Genomic DNA, 19,208 nt, shown 5'->3' with positions numbered 1-19,208 from the left:
AACAGATATTCAAATATAAAATAAACACCTACTTTGTTCTAGTAATGACTCCTTCCAGGGTTTTAAATTCCGTCTTTTTGCTTTTCTGAGTACACACCATAGCTCTCTGCACAGCTATAAGTTCTCCATTGACATCACGAAACCGCAGACGAATCTGGGCTCTAACATCTGTTTCTTGAGCAACCTTTGAAGGTAAATGGAGAAAAATTATGCTACCTTAGTATCAGAATGTTAGTTCTAAAATAAAAGGCACAAGAAATCTTATCAAAAATGAGGACAAAAAAGAAAAATGTCCAAAATAAGTGACATTCTATATGCTATTCAATATAGAAGAGGGGAAGAATAGTCTTTAATTGATTTACTAAAATTGTTTATTTTCTGTTATTCAGTATTAGATCAAATATGTAGATTTTTCAAATAAATAAATCTTACCTTCTTAAATATCAAAAGTGTTTTCCAAAAGATTTTTTAAAACATACACAAGCTTACAAAAAGTAAAAAAAAAACAGTATACAAAACTACTCTCTGAACCACTTGAGATTAAGTTGCTGATCTGATGTCCCATCAATATTTCCTAATAAAATAGGGATACTTTCAAATCTAAAAATCAGGAAATTTAGTGACGTACTACTACCATATGGTCCCCAGATTCTATTTAGGTTTTGCTGATTGTTCCAAATATGTCCTTTAAAACAAAAGAATCCAGGTCAGAATAATACACTGTATTATATACTATTCAGAATTACATATTGTTGTCATGCCTCTAGTTTCTTTCAGTCCGGGACAGTTCCTCAGATTTTCCTTGACTTTCCTGATTGATTACTTTGAAAATTACAAAACATTATTTTATGGACTATCTCCCAAAATTTGGTTTGTCTAATATTTCCTCATGACTAGAATCAGATTATGCAACTTTGGCAGGAATATTACAGAAGTGATGTGTGTTCCTTTCATTGTATCTTGTCTAATGGGACCATGATTTCAATTTATCCCACTACTGGGATAATGGTGGTATCTGCCACACTTCTCTCATAAAAGTTTTTTTTTAATACTTTGCTATTAATAAATATTTGGAGGAGAGATATATTGAGACCATATTAATATCTCATACCTCATCAAACTTTCTTCCACAACTTTTAGCACCTATTAATGTTTCTTACCTGAATGAACTATTTCTATGATAGGGATCAATTAGTTATTTTCCAGTTCCATTATTTCTCCTACATTTATTCATTAAGATTCTACTATACTATAAAGGGTTTTGTCTTTTCCCCCATTATTTACTTTCATTTAAAAAATATCACTGTAGGGATCCCTGGGTGGCGCAGCGGTTTGGCGCCTGCCTTTGGCCCAGGGCGTGATCCTGGAGACCCGGGATCGAATCCCACGTCAGGCTCCCGGCATGGAGCCTGCTTCTCCCTCTGCCTGTGTCTCTGCCTCTCTCTCTCTCTCTCTCTGTGTGACTATCATAAATAAATAAAAAAATAAAATAAAATAAAAAAAAAATAAAAAATATCACTGTAGATTCCTACATTCCACACCTGGACTCTAATTTCCAACCAGGTTGCCATAGTTAACATCTGTGGATGCCTTCCTCCCTTGGCTTCACCAACTGGCTTTCGTATTGAATTAATTAGGAATGAAGGAAGGTGCTGAGTTTTTACCATGAACACTGAATTTTTTTTGTTTTGTTTTGAAAGATTTTTTTAGAGAGAGAGAGAGAGAGAGAGCATAAGAGCAGGCACAAGTGGAGGGAGGAGCAGGAGATAGTCTTCGAGCAGATTCCCTGCTGAGCAGAGAGTCCACCGTGGGGCTAGATCTCAGGACTCATGAGATCATGACGACCTTAGCAGAAACCAAGAGTTGGATGTTCAAGTGACTGAGCCACCCAGGCATCCCACAAATTTAGATGTTTTTGTATTTATTGATGTTCATATGATTTTTCTCCTTTATCCTGTTAATGTGGCAAATTACACTGATCAGTTTTCGAATGTTAAACCTTGCATTCCTGAGAGAAACTCAACTTATTCATGGTGTATTATCTCTACTTGCATATTGATGAATTTGCTAACATTTTCCTATGGATTTTTACATTTTTGTTCGTCAGAGGTATCTGTGGTTTGTTTTCCTATAATGTCTGTCTGGTTTTGGTATGAGGGTAATGCTAGCCTCGTAAAATGAGCTGGGACATATTTCCTCTGCCTCTCTTTTCTGAAAGACTTTGCGTAGAACTGACATTATTTCTTTCTAAAATGTTTGGTAGAATTCAGTGAAATTATCAGGGTTTAAAGTTCTCATCATGAGGTTTTAACTATCAATTTCTTCAGTAGGTGTATTTTTTCTTGGGTTACCTTTAGTAGCTGGTGTCCTTAAAAGAATTTGTCCATTTCATGTAAGTTTAATTTATTGGCATAAAGTTGCTAACAACAGTGCCTTATTATCTACACAATGTCTGTATGATTTGTGGTGACATTGCCTCTTTTACTAATACGATAATTTCTTTTTTTAAAGATTTTATTTATTTATTCATGAGAGACACAGAAGGGCAGAGACATGCAGAGGGATAAATAAGAAGGCTCCCCAAGGAGCGCCAGATGCAGGACCCAATCCCAGGACCACAGGATCACTCCGAGCCAAAGGCAGACAGACGCTCAACCACTGAGCCACCCAGGTGCCTCAATACTGATAATTTCTGTCTTCTTTTTCTTGATCACACTGCTTAAAGGTTTATTAATTTTATTGGCCTTTTTTTTTAAAAAAAAAAAGAACTAGCTTCTGGTTTTACTGGTTTTCTCTGTTGTCTTTGCATTCTTACTTATTTTTGCTCTTAATTCCCCCTTTTGCCTATTTTGAGTTTAATTAGTTCATCTTTTTCAAGCTTAAGATAGAAGCTCTCAGGTTTTTAATTTAGATATTTTTTATAATATAAACACTTGATTCTATAAATTTCTAAGCATTATTTAGCTACATCCCACAAATTCTTCTCTTATGTTTTTATTTAAAGTCTTTTCTAATTTCTCTTGTGCTCTTTTAATCCATGGGTTATTTAGAAGTGTGCTACTTAATTTTCAAATATTAGGGATTTTCCAGTTATTTTTGTTACTGATTTCTAGTTTAATTCTAATGTGGTCAGAGAATACTGGTTTGTATGACTTCAATCCTTACAAATTATTAACACTTGTTTATGGTCCAGAATATTTGTGAATGTTCCATGTGTTCTTGAAAATAATGTAAATTCTATTGTTCACTGGTGGAACGTCTTAACAAATGTCACCTAGGTTTATTTGGTTAAAAATGTTAAAATTGTCCATATCTTTACTGATATTTTGCCTCCCTTTCCTTTTCTCTACCATGAAGGGTGTTGAGATCTACAACTACAGTTGTATATTTATTTCTCCTTTTCGTTTCATAGATTTTTGTATCTTCCATATTAAAGTTTTACATTTAGAATTGTTGTATCCTCTTGATGAACTGAACCCTTCATGATCATAAAATGTCTCTTTTTACACCAGTAACGTTATGGTTTCTGAAGTATACTGTCTAATATTAATATAGCCACTTCAGTTTTCTTATTGTTGGCATATTTTAGTATTTTTTTCCAGCTGTTTACTTTTAACCTATCTGTACTTTATTTAAAAACACTGTTATTCCTTTTGTTTTATTTAGGTCTTTTTTGTTTCATCTTGCAATTTTTCATCATCATTATGTTTTCCTTTTCATCTTTCTACACATTTATAAGATTTGTAATAATGTTCTAAGGGTACCTGCTAATTCTATCATCTCTTTCATTTTTTATCTGATTCTACAACTGAATTTTCTCCTGGTTATGGGTTCCCTCTGTCTCTCTGCATGGCAGGTAATTTTTTACTGTGAATTTTACATTGTTGAATAAAGAATTTTGTTTTACTCCTTTAGTGAGTATTGAACTTTGGTCAGGCATGCAGTTAAGTTTTTTGAGGTTTCTTTCGAACTTTTGTTTTTCAAGATTGTAAAGGGGGATCTAGAGCATTCTTTACTCTGAGACTAATTTAGTATCATTTCCCCTTAACCTCAAAAAACTCCTTTAACATTTCTTGTGGTACAAGTGTGCTGATGACACATAATCGTCATTTCTTAAAAAAAAAAAAATCTGAAAATGTACTCCATTTCCTCTTTAATTCTTGAAGGATATTTCTGCTGGATATAGGATTTTAAACTGAATGTTATTCTCCAGCACTTTGAAGATATCACCTATCTCCCAGCTTTATAAAATCTGAAAATGGGGACAGCTGGGTGACTCAGCGGTTGAGCATCTGCCTTCAGCTCAGGCATGATCCTAGGGTCCAGGATCAAGTCCCACATCGGGCTCCCTGCAAGCAGCCTGCTTCTCCCTCTGCCTATGTCCCCACCTCTCTGTCTCTCGTGAATAAATAAAACCTTAAAAAAAATCTGAAAATGTACTCCATTTCCTCTTTAATATTTAAATGCTATTGCTGCTGGATATAGAATTTTAAACTGAATTTTATTCTCCAGCACTTTGAAGGTATCACTTAACTCTGGCCTGGATGGTTTTTGATGACAAGTCTGTCGTCATTATTTTTCTCCTCTGCATAATGTTTTACTTTATCTTCAGTCTGCTAAAATTTTCTTTTTATCTTTGGTTTTCAGCAGTTTGAATATAATATATAATGTAAGTATGTTTATGCTCTGATGTGTCAAACTCCTTGGGTCATTTTTACTTTTATTTCTCTACCGATAGTTCTCTATACACATAACCACCTTTCCCTTTAAACTGATGAATTTATGTATCTTTGTCTGCTAATCCCAAAAGCTGTCACCTCCAGATCTGTTTCTATGTATAGTTTTCCTTCTAGTTATGGATCACATTTGCTTCTTCATATATCCACTAATTTCTTTTTTATTACATCTTAGACTCTTAGGCCCTGTAGATGCTACACTTAAGAGTTTGGACTGTGTCAACTTCCTTTAAAAAGAGCTGGGTTTTGTTTTAGCAGGCAGTTAATTTATCACAAACACATCTTGATTCTGTCAAAGTTTATTTTAGGATTTGTTTGGATGGCCCTTCTGAGGTCTCAGAAGAATGGTAGGGGGGTTCCACAAGACCTCCCTACTCTAGCATATCAGAACTCAAATGCCACCCAACAGTGAGTAACCTCTAGATTATCCATTCAGCTCACAATCCCACTCCTCTACCCTAGTAGTTGTTCTCTGCAAGCCCTCACTAAATCCTGTCCTGGACATATGTAGCTTAGTAACTGGCCAAAGATTCAACAGTCCCTTACACAGATTTATGGTACCCATTTCTGTAAAGCAACCCTATTCCTATATCTTTCCCACAATTTACAGCCACCTCAGCAAACCCACACTTCTACCTTTGTTTCATCTACCTAGTTTTTCTCTTTGGGGTTCTAATCCCACATGTAGAAAGCTAGAGTGAATGTACAGTCACATCATATATTTCTCTTTTCTGAAGATCAGAGCCCTGCAGCATCTGTTGTCCAATACCTAAAAACTGTTGCTTCAATTTTGTGTTCCAGTTTTACAGTTGTTTATCTTGGAAGCAAAGGCATAATACTTACTATTCTACTGTAACCAAACACAAGTCCTGAATCTTGCTTTTTTGTTTGAATCACAGACTACCTTTTGCTGGCCTTTTAATAAGTTTTTGGCCTAAGTCTAACTTTGATATTAATTCATCAAATTATTCAAAAAGTGACTAGGCTCAAATTTATTAAGCACTTGTAGTTTCTGTGTGCTGTTTTGGTTTAAAATGAAGGACACTTTTTCCTTTGAAGTATGGAAAACAGGTTAAAGAGAAGAGTAGAAAAAGGTGTGTTAAACATCATCTTAAGAGACAAACAGAATGGTCTGGGAACACAAAGTAGGGAACTCTCCTAATCTACCTGGGAGAGTTCTGGGAAGATTTTCTAAAGGAAGTGAATGTTTTAAACTGACAGATGGGCAGGAGTTAGATGAAAAGATCTGAGTAACTGAATAGTTTAAGTAATTTCAGAAAAGTATGGTGTAGAAGTAGGGGAAGGAGGAATAAAGACAGAAAACAAATGTTTTGTTAAAATGCTTTGTACTTAAGGCAACAGAAAGTCACTGAGAGGTTTAATCCAAGGGAAACACATGTAGTAGATATGCATCTTAGACTAATTACTCTGCCTTCAGGATAAACAAATTGGGCGGAGGCAAGACAGGGGGTAGGGAGTAATCCAGGAGAAACAGAAAGATAGCCTGATAAGAGCTTTAGCATTAAGGACGGAGTTAAGGAGGTAAAGTTGAGGACTGGCTGCCCAGAAGTTGTAGGATTCAAAATTAATATACAGAAATCCACTACATTTCTATACATTAATAACAAAATAGTGGAAAGAAAAATTAGGAAAACAATCCCTTTTACAATCACACCAAAAAGAATACCCAGGAATAAATTTAACCAAGGTGAAAGATCTATACTCTTAAAACTGTAAGACAATGATGAAAGAAATTGAAGATGATACAAACAAATGGGAAAATATGCCATGTTCATGGATTGGAATAATGTTAAAATGCCCATACTATCCAAAACAATCTAAAGATTCAATGCAATTCCCATCAAAATACCAACAAAATTTTTCACAGAAGAACAAGTAATCCTAAAATTTGTATAGAACCACACACAGAAGACCCTGAAAAGCAAAAGCAATCTTGGAAAGAACAAAGCTGGAGGGATCACAGTCCAAAATTTCAAGAAATACTAAAAAGCTGCAGTAAAAATAAATAAATAAAATAAAATAAAAATAAAAAGCTGCAGTAATCAAACAGGATGGTACTGGCATAAAAAGACACACAGATCAACAGAATAAAGAACCCAGAAATAAACCCATGTTTATTTATTTATTTTTTTTAAATTTTTATTTATGATAGTCACACAGAGAGAGAGAGAGAGGCAAAGACACAGGCAGAGGGAGAAGCAGGCTCCATGCACCGGGAGCCCGATGTGGGATTCGATCCCGGGTCTCCAGGGTCGCGCCCTGGGCCAAAGGCAGGCGCCAAACCGCTGCGCCACCCAGGGATCCCTAAACCCATGTTTATATGGTCAATTAATCTACAACAAAGGAGACAAGAATATACAATATGGAAAAGACAGTTTCATCAATAAATGGTGCTGGGAAAAATGGACCATTTCATTTGCTATGACACTGGACCACCTTCTTTTACCATATTCAAAAGTAAACTCAAAAAACACCAAAGACCTAAAGGTGAGATGTGAAGCCATAAAACTCCTAAAAGAAAACATAGTGGACATCAGCCCTAGTAACATATTTATGAACATATCTCCTCAGGCAAGGGAAAGAAAAGCCAAAATAAATTAATGGGATTATATCAAAATAAAAAACTTCTGTAAAGGCAAGTAAACCATCAAAAAAACAAAAACAAAAAAGCAAGCTACTGAATGGTAGAAAATACTTCCAAATGATTTATCTGATAAAAGGTTAGTATTCAAAATATATCAAGAACTCATACAACTCAACACCAAAAAAACCCAAATAATTGGATTAAAAATAGGCAGAGGAACTAAAGAGAGATATTTTCCCAAAGACATACAGATGGCCAAAAGACACATGAAAAATGCTTGGCGTTACTCATTATTAGGGAAATGCAAATCAAAATCACAATGAGATATCACTTCACTCGAGTCTGAAGGCTAGTATCAAAAAGACAAGAAATGATGTGCTGGTGAGGATATGGAGAAAAACGAACCCATGTGTACTGTTGGTAGAAATGTAAACTGGTGCAATCATTGTGGAAAATGGTATGGAGGTTCCTTAAATACAAAACAATAGGAATACTAGGGATGCCTGCGTGGCTCAGCAGTTGAGCATCTGCCTTTGGCTTAGGGCGTGACTCTGGAGTCCCGGGATCGAGTCCCACATCGGGTTTCCTGCATGGAGTCTGCCTCTCCCTCTGCCTGTTTCTGCCTCTCTCTCTCTCTGTGTCTCTCATGAGTAAATAAATAAAATCTTAAAAAAAAAAAAAAATACTGTATGATCTAGTAATTTCACTAAGGGGTATTTATCCCCCAAAAATGAAAACATAATTTGAAAAGACAATAATGCTAGCCTTGTTTATTGCAACATATTTACAAGAGCCAAGAGATGAAAGCAACCAAAGTGTGCATCTATAGACGAATGGATAAAGATGTAGTATATACATATAATGGAATATTACTCAACCATAAAAAAAGAATGAGATCTCGCCATCTGCAATAACACGGATGGATCTAGAGAATATTACATGTGAAATAAGTCAGAGAAAGACAATTATTGTATGATTTCACTTGGAATCTAAAAAACAAAACAAAAAATCAGAAACAGACATAAATATTGGGAACTGGTAGTTGCCAGATGGGAGGCAGGTAGGGGAATGGGTGAAATAGATCAAGAGGATTAAGAGGTACAAATATCCAGTTATAAGTTAGTCACAGAGATGAAAAGTACACCATAGAGAATGAGGTCAATAATACTGCAATAACATTTTAGTATGAAGACAGATGTTAACTAGAGTTATAGTGGTGAGCACTGTGCAATGTATAGAACTGTTGAAATTACTATGTTGTGCATCTGAAACTAATATAACACTGTATGTCAAATATACCTAAACACAAAACTTAAAAAAAAGGGAGAAAAAAGAGCTGCCTCTTAGAATATAAATATCTCAGTGAGGAAATGGCCAGATGTTGATATTCAGCTTTGAAAGACATGGGGCTTGATGCTATCATTTAGCTCAAGGAAAGTAGTTGCTAAGGTCTCAATCCACAGTAGTTAAAGGAATTATGCATCTATGTACTAGAAAATTGTTTTAGTTTAATTGGTTTACAACATGCCCTACCAGCAGGCCAAATAAACATTCATTCTCCATGGCACCTACCTTTCTAGGACTTAGCTATCTAGCAAGTATCAAATTATTAAGTAGAACTGAAGCAAAAGGTATCTTGTAACATTTTAATCACAGTATTGTTGGCAAGCATACTGAGGTAGAATCTCTTCAAAAGGAGCAATTTAGATTTTTTTAAGGCAAAAAAATAAATACTACACTTTAGAACAATTTCTGTCCAAAAGAATAAAACAATAAAATATTTTAACCCCTTCCCTTTCTAGTTGGAAAATCATTAAATGGGGTAGAGGAAAGTATGTGTTCATGCTGGTTGAAGGTGCGGGGACATGGCAACTCAGCCTAGAGCAGGGTAACTGTGTAGGCTGAGAAGGGTGTCCACAGGGGGAGACAGCCTGCCTAAGGGCTTCAACAGTCCAAGGGCGTCAGAGTTCAAACAGGGTGACAAGGGCGTCCATGAGAAGGGAGGAGCCAGCTCACAAGGAAGACATAATGTGGAAATTCAGAGCCTGACAATGTTAAGGAGGGAATCCATGAGAGGGAAAGTTTGCTGGGGTAATTCAAATCCCAGATTAGAGAGGGCATCCCTACGAGAGATGATCAGAGACTGAGCAGGGTAAGATGTCCACTTGAGGGGAATGAGAAGGTGGTCTTGCATGGGAAATCACAGCAGGATGGGCAACCAAGCATGTGATGGGGCCAGCCTGAGGAGTTAGAGCCTAAGCAGAGTGAGGAGGGACTTCACACAGGGTAGCATCAGTCCGGAATGGGGTGTTGGGAGCCCTACTGATAGTGATGGGAGATTCATTACAAACACGGAGATTGATCAAATAAGTAAATATATTAAGAATATAGTCAATTCCTTGCTTCTCACGGTCTTCATGGGGTGTTGGGAGCCCTACTGATAGTGATGGGAGATTCATTACAAACACGGAGATTGATCAAATAAGTAAATATATTAAGAATATAGTCAATTCCTTGCTTCTCACGGTCTTCACTGTATTTACCAGGCAATGTATTAAATTCTACTCTCCAATTTACTCAGTGCTTGATGAAATCCAACTTTCCAACTTGCTCAGGGCTTACCACTGAGCCACTGAACTAGACAAAAGAAACACAACCATGATGACTAGTCTTCTTACAAACTTTCACCCACAAACCTCAAGTGAACCAATGACACCATCATGCAACCCTGTTAACACTCCCCTCACCTTACCTCTGAGCTAAAAACTACCTTATACTTTTCCCAAGCCTCTATAAACCCCTTCTCCCACACTCAGTCAATGATTCCATTTATTTTTTCCACTGAAAATATAGAAACAATCCAAAGACAACTGATTTATTCTCTCACCACCAAATATAATTATATGCTCTGTCTGCCATCCTCTTACAATGGATAAACAATGTATACTCCTATTAACTCCTTCAGTCAAGCAATGGATCCTATCCTTGTCTACTCAAGAATTTAACTCTGCAATTATCCCTTCTTCTGCACTCATTTTCTTCCCTCTATCCAGGGTCATTTCTACCAGTCTACAAATGGTCTATCCCATTTATAGACTTTATCCCATATTTATCCATGGCTTAAATTCTATAGTGCTTAAAAACACAAATATGGGAGCAACATGTGATAAAGAAACTGCTGCAGAAATAAGCATGTGGTTAATTTACAGTATCAACCAGAAGCAAAACAAAGCTGATGAGAAGCAGACAAGAGAGAGTTGAGCTTCTGAGGGTTCAGGTCAATTGAGATGCGAACAAGGTAGAGAATGAATGGGAAGGACTGAGGTAGTCAAAAGTTTGAAAGTAGAGGAGAAGGGGGGAAGGTAGGCAAATGGAGCAATATGGAAATCAAAGTTCCTAAGAAGAGACAAATAACTGAAGACAGTTAAGAAAGATTGGTCAGAAGTAGCTGAAAAACTCAGGTGTTTTAGACATGGTAGACAGGATGAAGTATGGGGGGGGAGGGAATTAAAGAAAGGAAAAGAAAAGACAAGAGAAGCTGAATATGTAAGAGGAACTGAAATGATAAAAACACAGCAGGTTAGGAAATTGAGGGGATTTGGGCAATTCGGGTAAGGAAACTGATTCCTTCCATAACAGCGAGTGTCAGTGACTCAAGGGAGAAGCACCGATGAACAAAATAGTGTGGGTGGAAGCTCAAAACTGGGAAATCATAGTAGTTGATAAGCAGGCAGTAAGGAAAGCTAGACAACCAAGGCCAGAAGAACCAGACGGAAGACATGAGCAGACAGCTAAGAAAAATAGCTCTAGAAAGAAGCAAGCATTTGGAAGGAGGAATGGGTGATAGACTGAAATTGTCAGAGATGCTAGAGCATCAATCAACTTAGAAACATCCAGAAGAACAACAAAAATAACAAGACACAACAAAACAAGAAAAATTGCCAACAAAACTCTCCTTGATCCTGCAAACCTTTCAACTAATTCCTTCTTTCTACTCAAAGCAAACTCATAAAACAATTCCGTGTTTTGCTTTTTTATCTCCTCTGGTTTGGTCAAGATGATCAATGGCCTCCAAAGAGCCCAACCTTCCTGGCTTGGGCTATCAACATAATTGACCCAGCTGATGTCTCCCTTTTTGTTAACACTTCATATTTTTGTCTTCCAAGACCCCACTCTCCCAGTTTTCCCCACTTTACCACTTATTCTTTTAGCCTCTTTTGCTGGTGCCTCTTCCTTGTCCCTATTTCTACATGCTAATGTGCTTTAGATTAAGATCTTCCATCTCTTCTCTGTATTCACTCCTTACGTGATCCCATCAGGCTTTCAAACTACCTACATGTAACTAACTGTATCCATCAATGATTCCTAGTTTTCTCTCTCTAGCTTGAAACTCTCCCCTGGACCTACTACTTCTATTTGCCTACTGGACATTTTAGATATCTAACACACATCCCAAATTTACACATTTAAACCAGAGCCACCCAAATTTCCTTTTCCAGAGTTTCCTCATTATGATAAATGTCAACACTACTTTACCCAGTTTTTCAAGTCAAAAAGGTTGGAATTATCCAGATCATTAACTCAGCTATCAGTACTATTTTTAAAATGCAACTTAAGCATTTTTCAACATTTCTAACATTACCACCTTAATCAAAAGGTGGCATCTCACCTGGATATATCTCACCTGGATTATCACAAAATCTCCTTTACTAGGCCTCCCCTCTGTTGACCCTTACCACCTACAGTCTTCTCTCAGCTGCCAGATTGCTTTAAAACACACACCATACCCTTATCCTGTGTCATTTCTACCAAAAGATTCCTATTTAAATGAGAACAGAACCCTAAGGCTTGCAGAACCTAGTCCTTTCTGATTTAGTTTTCTACCAGTGGTTCCCCTCGCCATTTTGTTCCTCCTTGTGATTCCTTGAACACATCAAGCATGCGCCTACTTCAGGAACTGGAATGTTAACTCCTACAGACTGTGAACGACTCATTCCATCTAGAATCAACGAATATTTAAAAGGTAACTCTGGCTGCTGTGTGGAAAAAGAGAACTTCAAGAATGATGGCAGAAAAAGAAATTTGAAGACTATTAGAGTAACTCAAAGGAAAGAGGAAGGTAACTTGGACTGGGAAAGGAGCATTGAAGATGGAATAAAGGGGCAAATTCTAGACATATTTAGTGCAATCGATGAGCCTTACCCTAGGAGAACCACCTTATGATCATGGTATGTTCCTCGCCAGGTTAAGTATCTATGGACATATTTGAGAAGGCTAGCCAAGAACTGCTTCTGAACTGGCAACAGAGAGAGACGAAGGAATCAATCAAAGCATGACACACAGGTTTTGGCATGAGCAAATGTATGGATGGTGATATCATTTATTAAATTGGGAGAGGATGGAGGCAGGACTAGACATGGAAAGGAATAGGGGAACAGGGAACCATGAGTTCTGTTATAAAAATGTTAAAGAGATACCCCTTAAATATCAAAACAGTTGGATATATATATCTAGAGTTTAGGAAAGAAGTTTGAGCTAAATATACAAATCAGGAATAATCTGCACATAACCAGTACTTAAAGCCATGAGAATGAATGAGATCACCCAAGAAGAGTAAGGCAAAAATAGCCTTAGCAAAGGAGACTAAAATATGGCTAGTGAAAAAGAAGGTATAAGATAATGGCACCTGGAAGCCAAGAGCAATGTTAAAAAGGGAATAAAAAGCTATATCAAATCTTCTGAGAAGTTACTGAGAATTACAAAATGACAACTTGATCTGGCAATATGAAGACTGTCAGCAGCCTTGTAACAGCAATTTTAGTGAGAGGAAAAAAGAAGAAAATCTGACCAGAGCAGGCTGGAGACAAAATGGGAAGCAATAAAGTGAAGATGATGAGTACATACAACTCTAGTGAACTGAGCTATAAATTTGAATAGAAGTAGTAGCCAGAGGATGATCTGGAGTAAAGAGAGAGTTTTTTGTCTGTAGATTTTAGCTACCAGAGCATGGTCATATGCATGATCCTATAAAGAGAGAAAATGTTGGGGATCCCTGGGTGGCTCAGCGGTTTAGCGCCTGCCTTTGGCCCGTGGCGCGATCCTGGAGTCCCGGGAACGAGTCCCGCGTCGGGCTCCCGACATGGAGCCTGCTTCTCCCTTCTTCTGTGTCTCTGCCTCTCTCTCTCTCTCTCTATCATGAATAAATAAATAAATAAATCTTTAAAAAAAAAAAAAAACAGTAAACAATTTACCCTTAATGCAAGAGAAAACATAGTACCAATACAGGTGAAGGGTATTTTGGAAGATCTGAAGATTGGAAAATGTGGAAAATGAGGTACTTTTTATCTGATTCCTCCCAATTTTTCAATAAATTACAAGGCAAGATCGTTGACTGAGGAGAAATTGCAGATTTAAGGAGAGAGGTACGAAAAGTCACTGCAGAGAGGGCTCATTCAGTGTACTAAATGATTTTACTATCTCAGAGAAAAGGTTATAAATACTTTAATAATTACAGTTACCTTTAGTCACATTAAAGTGGCAACACCTTAAATGAACATCAACAGAGGGTCAACTGAATAAACTATAGAATATAAACTCAGTGGAGGGATCCCTGGGTGGCGCAGAGGTTTGGCGCCTGCCTTTGGCCCAGGGCGCGATCCTGGAGATCTGGGATCGAATCCCACGTCAGGCTCCCGGTGCATGGAGCCTGCTTCTCCCTCTGCCTGTGTCTCTGCCTCTCTCTCTCTCACTGTGTGCCTATCATGAAAAAATAAAAAAACATTTTTAAAAAAATAAAATAAAATAAACTCAGTGGATTAGTAATTAATTTTATTAAGACCAATGTAATAAAAGCATATATATATTAATATATGCACAGTATGTTACTAAAAATTTCACTCACACAATAGTATAAAGTGCTACTGGTGTTTTGAAATATTTATGTTTCAGTGTATTTATATCCACAAATGTGTTTTTATAAATATCAAAAAAAGGTCTGGGAGAAATATACAATGAACTATTAAGGGGGACTGGCAGGTAACAGAGGGAGGCAAATGAACCCAACATACATATAAAACAAGAGAAACCTATAAGCCAAAATACGTACTATAGAAAATTCTATGTCCTTTACACTTAGTAATGGTATAAACACTATAATTCAAAGATTCGTACACAAAGATTTTAAATTATGGCACATTTTAATGGAAAACCAAAAGCAATCTAAATGTAAGAAAATTATGCAACTATTTAATATGTTCATAATATGGGGTGCCTGGGTGGCTCAGTGGTTGAGCATCTGCCTTCGGCTCAGCTCATGATCCCGGGTTCCTGAGATAGGGTCCCGCATCAGGCTCCCTGCAGAGAGCCTGATTCTCCCTCTGCCTGTGTCTCTGCCTCTCTCTGTCTCTCATGAATAAATACATAAAATCTTTAAAAAAAATGTTCATAATAGGCTACATATTTTAGGTAGAAAATATTTCAGACATACAAAAAGTATAAAGAATAAAAGCAGCACCAATATGCCAAATACTTAGGTTAAGAATTTAATTTATTCTTTAATGACATGGGACCTTATGATAATGTTAAGTGGGGAAAGAATATCAGAATACAAAATTAGGGTATGACTTTAGCTATGTAAGACTGTATGTACAGAATAAAATACATGAAAATGTTAACAGTGGTTGTCACTGGGTCCTAAGACTGTGTGGACTTTCATATCTCTTTATACTTTTTGCCAGGTTTTCTACAATAAGTCTTATCATTTTATAACCATAAAAATACTGAAGTTCACTAGCACCATTACCTTGGGATCATGAACAAATGTATTTCCTTTGGTTCCAGGAGGAAAATCGCCAGTACAAATGTATTTTAGACATTCAATGATGGTCTAAAAAAACAGAAATTTATATTAGCTTTGAGAATCAGAGAAGTTTATCATAAAATGTTAATTCGTTATAAAAACATTAACCACAGACTATAAGAGATATGTCAGAAAAAATTTGATATTATGAAACTTGTAATATAGATATGATTAGGTGTTAAAGAATAACTGCATTGAAAAGCTAATTAAAAAGGTATACTAAAATAAGAAGTTACTGTTAAAATCTTCTATTTCCAATTAAAATCCTTTAATAACAATAGCTAATGTAAAATATGGTTACCATAGCTGATAACACCATATTATATAAACGAAATTTGCTGATGGTAAAAAAAATGTAAATATTCTTCCAAAAAAAGAAATAGAAGAAAAAGAGGTAATAGATGTGTTAACTGGAGAGGAGGGATCCTATGTATTTCCATACATATGCCAGTATGTATGGCATATTAAGTCACCCTAATATACCCTTTAAATATCTTAAAATTTTATATATCAATCACACTCTAATAAAGCCAAAATTTTTTAAAGTAAAATTTTTAAAAATGGCTAATGGTTACACAGGCCTTACTATGTGCCTTGTATTTTACTCACCACCCACCTTTACATACATTAACCACTTAATTTTCACATTAGTCTTAGGTTGTAGAAAACTCTTTTAACTCCATTTTATGAGAAAACTAAAGCGCTATGCCTCTGGGTCACCCTTGCCCGATCACATAGATTATATGTATTTGGATAGCTAGTATTTATAAACACTATGCACTTAATTCTATGTACACAATAAGTAACTTTTCCACACAAGCAAAAGTAGATAAAAGACTGGCATTCAATGCTCAACTCGAAACCTCTTTCTGTATGTTTTTTGCTACGTTTAGTCTTCTCTGTTATACAGACAACGCCCTGCTTTTTCTCAAGCCACCCTTAAAGAGCAGACAGCCTCTTGGCTATACTTTTCTAGTACCTGCATGCCACTCCGGGGTCCAACTCAAATTTCTAAATATTCCCTGGTCCTCAAAAAGCCAAAATCAGTAAGCTGTGCTCCAATTTTCTATTCTGACTGGGTAAGAGCATCCTAACAACAGTTATCCAATGTAAGTAGGCCCCACAGCATCAGTTTCACTTTAAGTCATTTATTTTCCCATTTATTATGCTTACACAGTCGGCATACTCAGAAACTCGTCTACGAAGTTCCTATGCCCATCGTATTTTGTAATTTTTTAAGAAATTCCTATAATGGGACAACTGCCAGGAAATGAATGCTATGTTTTGGGAGCAAGGAAAGTGTATTTAAAAAACAAACAAACAAAAATCAATGCAGACTACAGCTTCGCGCAGGAATGAAAACTCGCTGTAAACCTTGTCCTCCCAACAAGCCCGGACACCCTCACGAGGCTGGGACTGGTCCCCTCCCAGGGGCGCCGAGCCCCGCCGTCCACACCGGGCCACGCCCAGGGCCCGGGGCGCCAGCCGCAGGCCCACACACTTCCTGGGGCCCCAAGAGCTGAGCCATAGGGACGCCTCGCCTTTCATCCTTACTACTGTTGGGCTCCCCAGACATTTTACCCTCTAGATTTCGCAAGGTGTGGCGGACGGTAAACTGAAGGCGGCTACGGAGAACTTACCGTCTTCCCCGCCCCGTTGGGTCCAACCAAAATTGTGAGGGGGCTGAAAAAAGTGATAATTTGCTTATCTTTGTCCTCTATTCCAAAACTCCGCACGCCCAAAATGCTCATCTTTTCGATCCGGGACATGTTTGCAAATGGTTCTTTTCTCAACACGGGGGGACCTCGGGACCTAGAGGCGCGGCCCACCGAGACTTAGGGGTGAAGCCGGAGCAGGACGAGCCGGGCCGTGGGGACTTGCGAGTCTCCGAACTGGGAGGCTCCAGGGAGGAGCGAAGGCTCTGGCTGGAACGCTTCCTCCCACACCGGCTTCCTTCCCGCTTGACTGGCGAGGGAGGGGGCGGGGGCGGGGGCCGGGCCGGGGGTGCCCGCGTAGACGCAAAACACAGACCCTCGGGACCCCGCACAAGGGAGCACTCACGGATTCCCGCCGCGGCCGGCCCGCGGGTCACGTGCGACGCCACGACAGGCGTGCATTTACGCTGCAGGCCCGGGGCACGCCGGGAAGTCGGAGGCTCGCGGTGCGCGCGCAGCTCTGGCTTCCGGGAACGGTTCTGCCCTGAGGGTGTGCTGGTGGCCGCGCGGTGCTCAACGCTGCCGGGCAGCCTTAATGAGCGCTAACTGTGAGGACGGCGAACCTTTGTGACAAACGGCGGTTTCAGAGTACGATTCTGGAACCCCTGGAATGGAAGGGAGTGCGGTGTCGGCTAATGTCAAAACTATCTTCTGACCCTGTTCGGTTTGTTTCGCTAATGTACGCATCTGACGTGTGGTGACGCCATCGCACTGATGGCTAATAGGATGCGTGCTCGTGTATTTCTTGTGCTTAAAAAAAGAGTCTCAATTTTAATTTTCAATTGAGTAAATATTGACAGTTGTAACTCACATCAAACCTCTTTGGGAATCCTTAATAATTTTTAAGAGAGTAGGAGTTTAAGACCAAAGGTTTGAGGGACGCCTGGGTGGCTCAGCGGTTGAGCGTCTGCCTTTGGCTCAGGTCGGAATCCGGGTGCTGAGATCGCGCCCAGCATCAGGCTCCCTGCATGGAGCCTGCTTCTCCCTCTGCCGGTGTCTCTGCCTCTCTCTGTGTGTTTCTCATGAATGAATAATTAAAAAAAAAATCGCAAGATCTACCCTTTTAGCAAAATTTTAAGTATATGATATAGTATTGTTATGCACTATAGTATGGTTAACTACAGGCATTATGGTACACGATGTTTCATAATTCATCTTGCATAACTCAGTCTCTTAAAGGTGTCTCTTCTTATAGTGGTACTTAGAGGAATGGATTTCCTTCACATCATATTTGCAAATATTTTATAGTTTTATAACAGCATTTGGCTTTTGATCTACAACAGCAGTTCTCAAACTTTTGGTCTTTTTTTTTTTAAGATTTTGTTTATTTTTTTTAATATATTTTTTTAATTTTTATTTATTTATGATAGTCACACACACAGAGAGAGAGAGAGGCAGAGACACAGGCAGAGGGAGAAGCAGGCTCCATGCACTGGGAGCCTGATGTGGGATTCGATCCCGGGTCTCCAGGATCGCGCCCTGGGCCAAAGGCAGGCGCCAAACTGCTGCGCCACCCAGGGATCCCAAGATTTTATTTCATGAGAGACACAGAGAGAGAGAGAGAGAGAGAGGCAGAGACACAGGCAGAGGGAGAAGCAGGCCCCCTGCCAGGAGCCCCATGCAGGACTCCATGCTGGGACGGCAGGATCAGGTCCTGAGCCAAAGGCAGAGGCTCAACCATTGAGCCACCCAGGGGTCCCAGTGATAAGTGTTCTTATCACAAAAAAATTAAAAATAAGGAAAGTGGGAGGAAATTTTTCAAGTAATGGATAAACCAATGGCATTGACTGTAGTGATGGTTTCACTGGTGTATATTTACCTTGGAAGTCAACAAGTTGTATGTATTACATATGTCCACCATTTTATATAGTAAAAATTTTTAAGTAAAATAAGGGGAACAAAAAAAATGACTGAATATTGCTTTTTGGAACCCAATTTACAGACGGCTATCACATGCAAGAACCTATAGAAAAAATACAGCTATTACAAAACAGTAGTGGAAGACATAAAAATCAAAGCAAAAACTTTCGATTATTGATCCAGAAAAATGTAGAAAATGCTCTCCACTTAAAATCAGTCATTTGCAGGACTTAATACATAAACTAAAAAATTCAAGTCAAAGGATGCAAGTGAGGAAAGCCAGTGAGTACTCTCTTGATGTACCAAGAAAGAAACAGGAAAGCATCAAAAATCATATATTTTAAGTAACTAATGGAACACAGCAGATTGAAATTATACAGTAGTGCTTTATGTAACAAGCTAAATGTAATTTTAAAAATGAGAAAAGATAAGAG

The 19,208-nt window shown here is 38.1% G+C and overlaps 1 protein-coding gene across 3 annotated transcripts in view; it reads right to left on the bottom strand.

Moving 5' to 3' along the window:
• Window positions 1–17,288, bottom strand: part of RAD50 (RAD50 double strand break repair protein) — a 92,109-nt gene extending 74,821 nt beyond the window's left edge. Inside the window, exons 1-3 of one of the 3 annotated variants that reach the window (XM_077911612.1) lie at window positions 17,261–17,288; window positions 15,143–15,226; window positions 33–184 (exon numbers count right to left, since the gene is read on the bottom strand). In XM_077911612.1, coding sequence (XP_077767738.1) covers window positions 33–100 — 68 coding nt within the window. In that variant the 5' untranslated portion in view covers window positions 101–184; window positions 15,143–15,226; window positions 17,261–17,288. Of the gene's footprint in view, window positions 1–32; window positions 185–15,142; window positions 15,227–16,839; window positions 17,236–17,260 lie in introns of those variants that run through there. The other 2 variants (XM_077911611.1, XM_077911613.1) reach the window with 2 other exon arrangements.
• Between the last annotated feature and the right edge of the window lie 1,920 nt (window positions 17,289–19,208).

This window comes from Canis aureus, chromosome 10, assembly GCF_053574225.1.
Source record: "Canis aureus isolate CA01 chromosome 10, VMU_Caureus_v.1.0, whole genome shotgun sequence".
NCBI lineage: Eukaryota > Metazoa > Chordata > Mammalia > Carnivora > Canidae > Canis > Canis aureus.
This window is presented reverse-complemented; position numbering and strand designations above follow the sequence as displayed.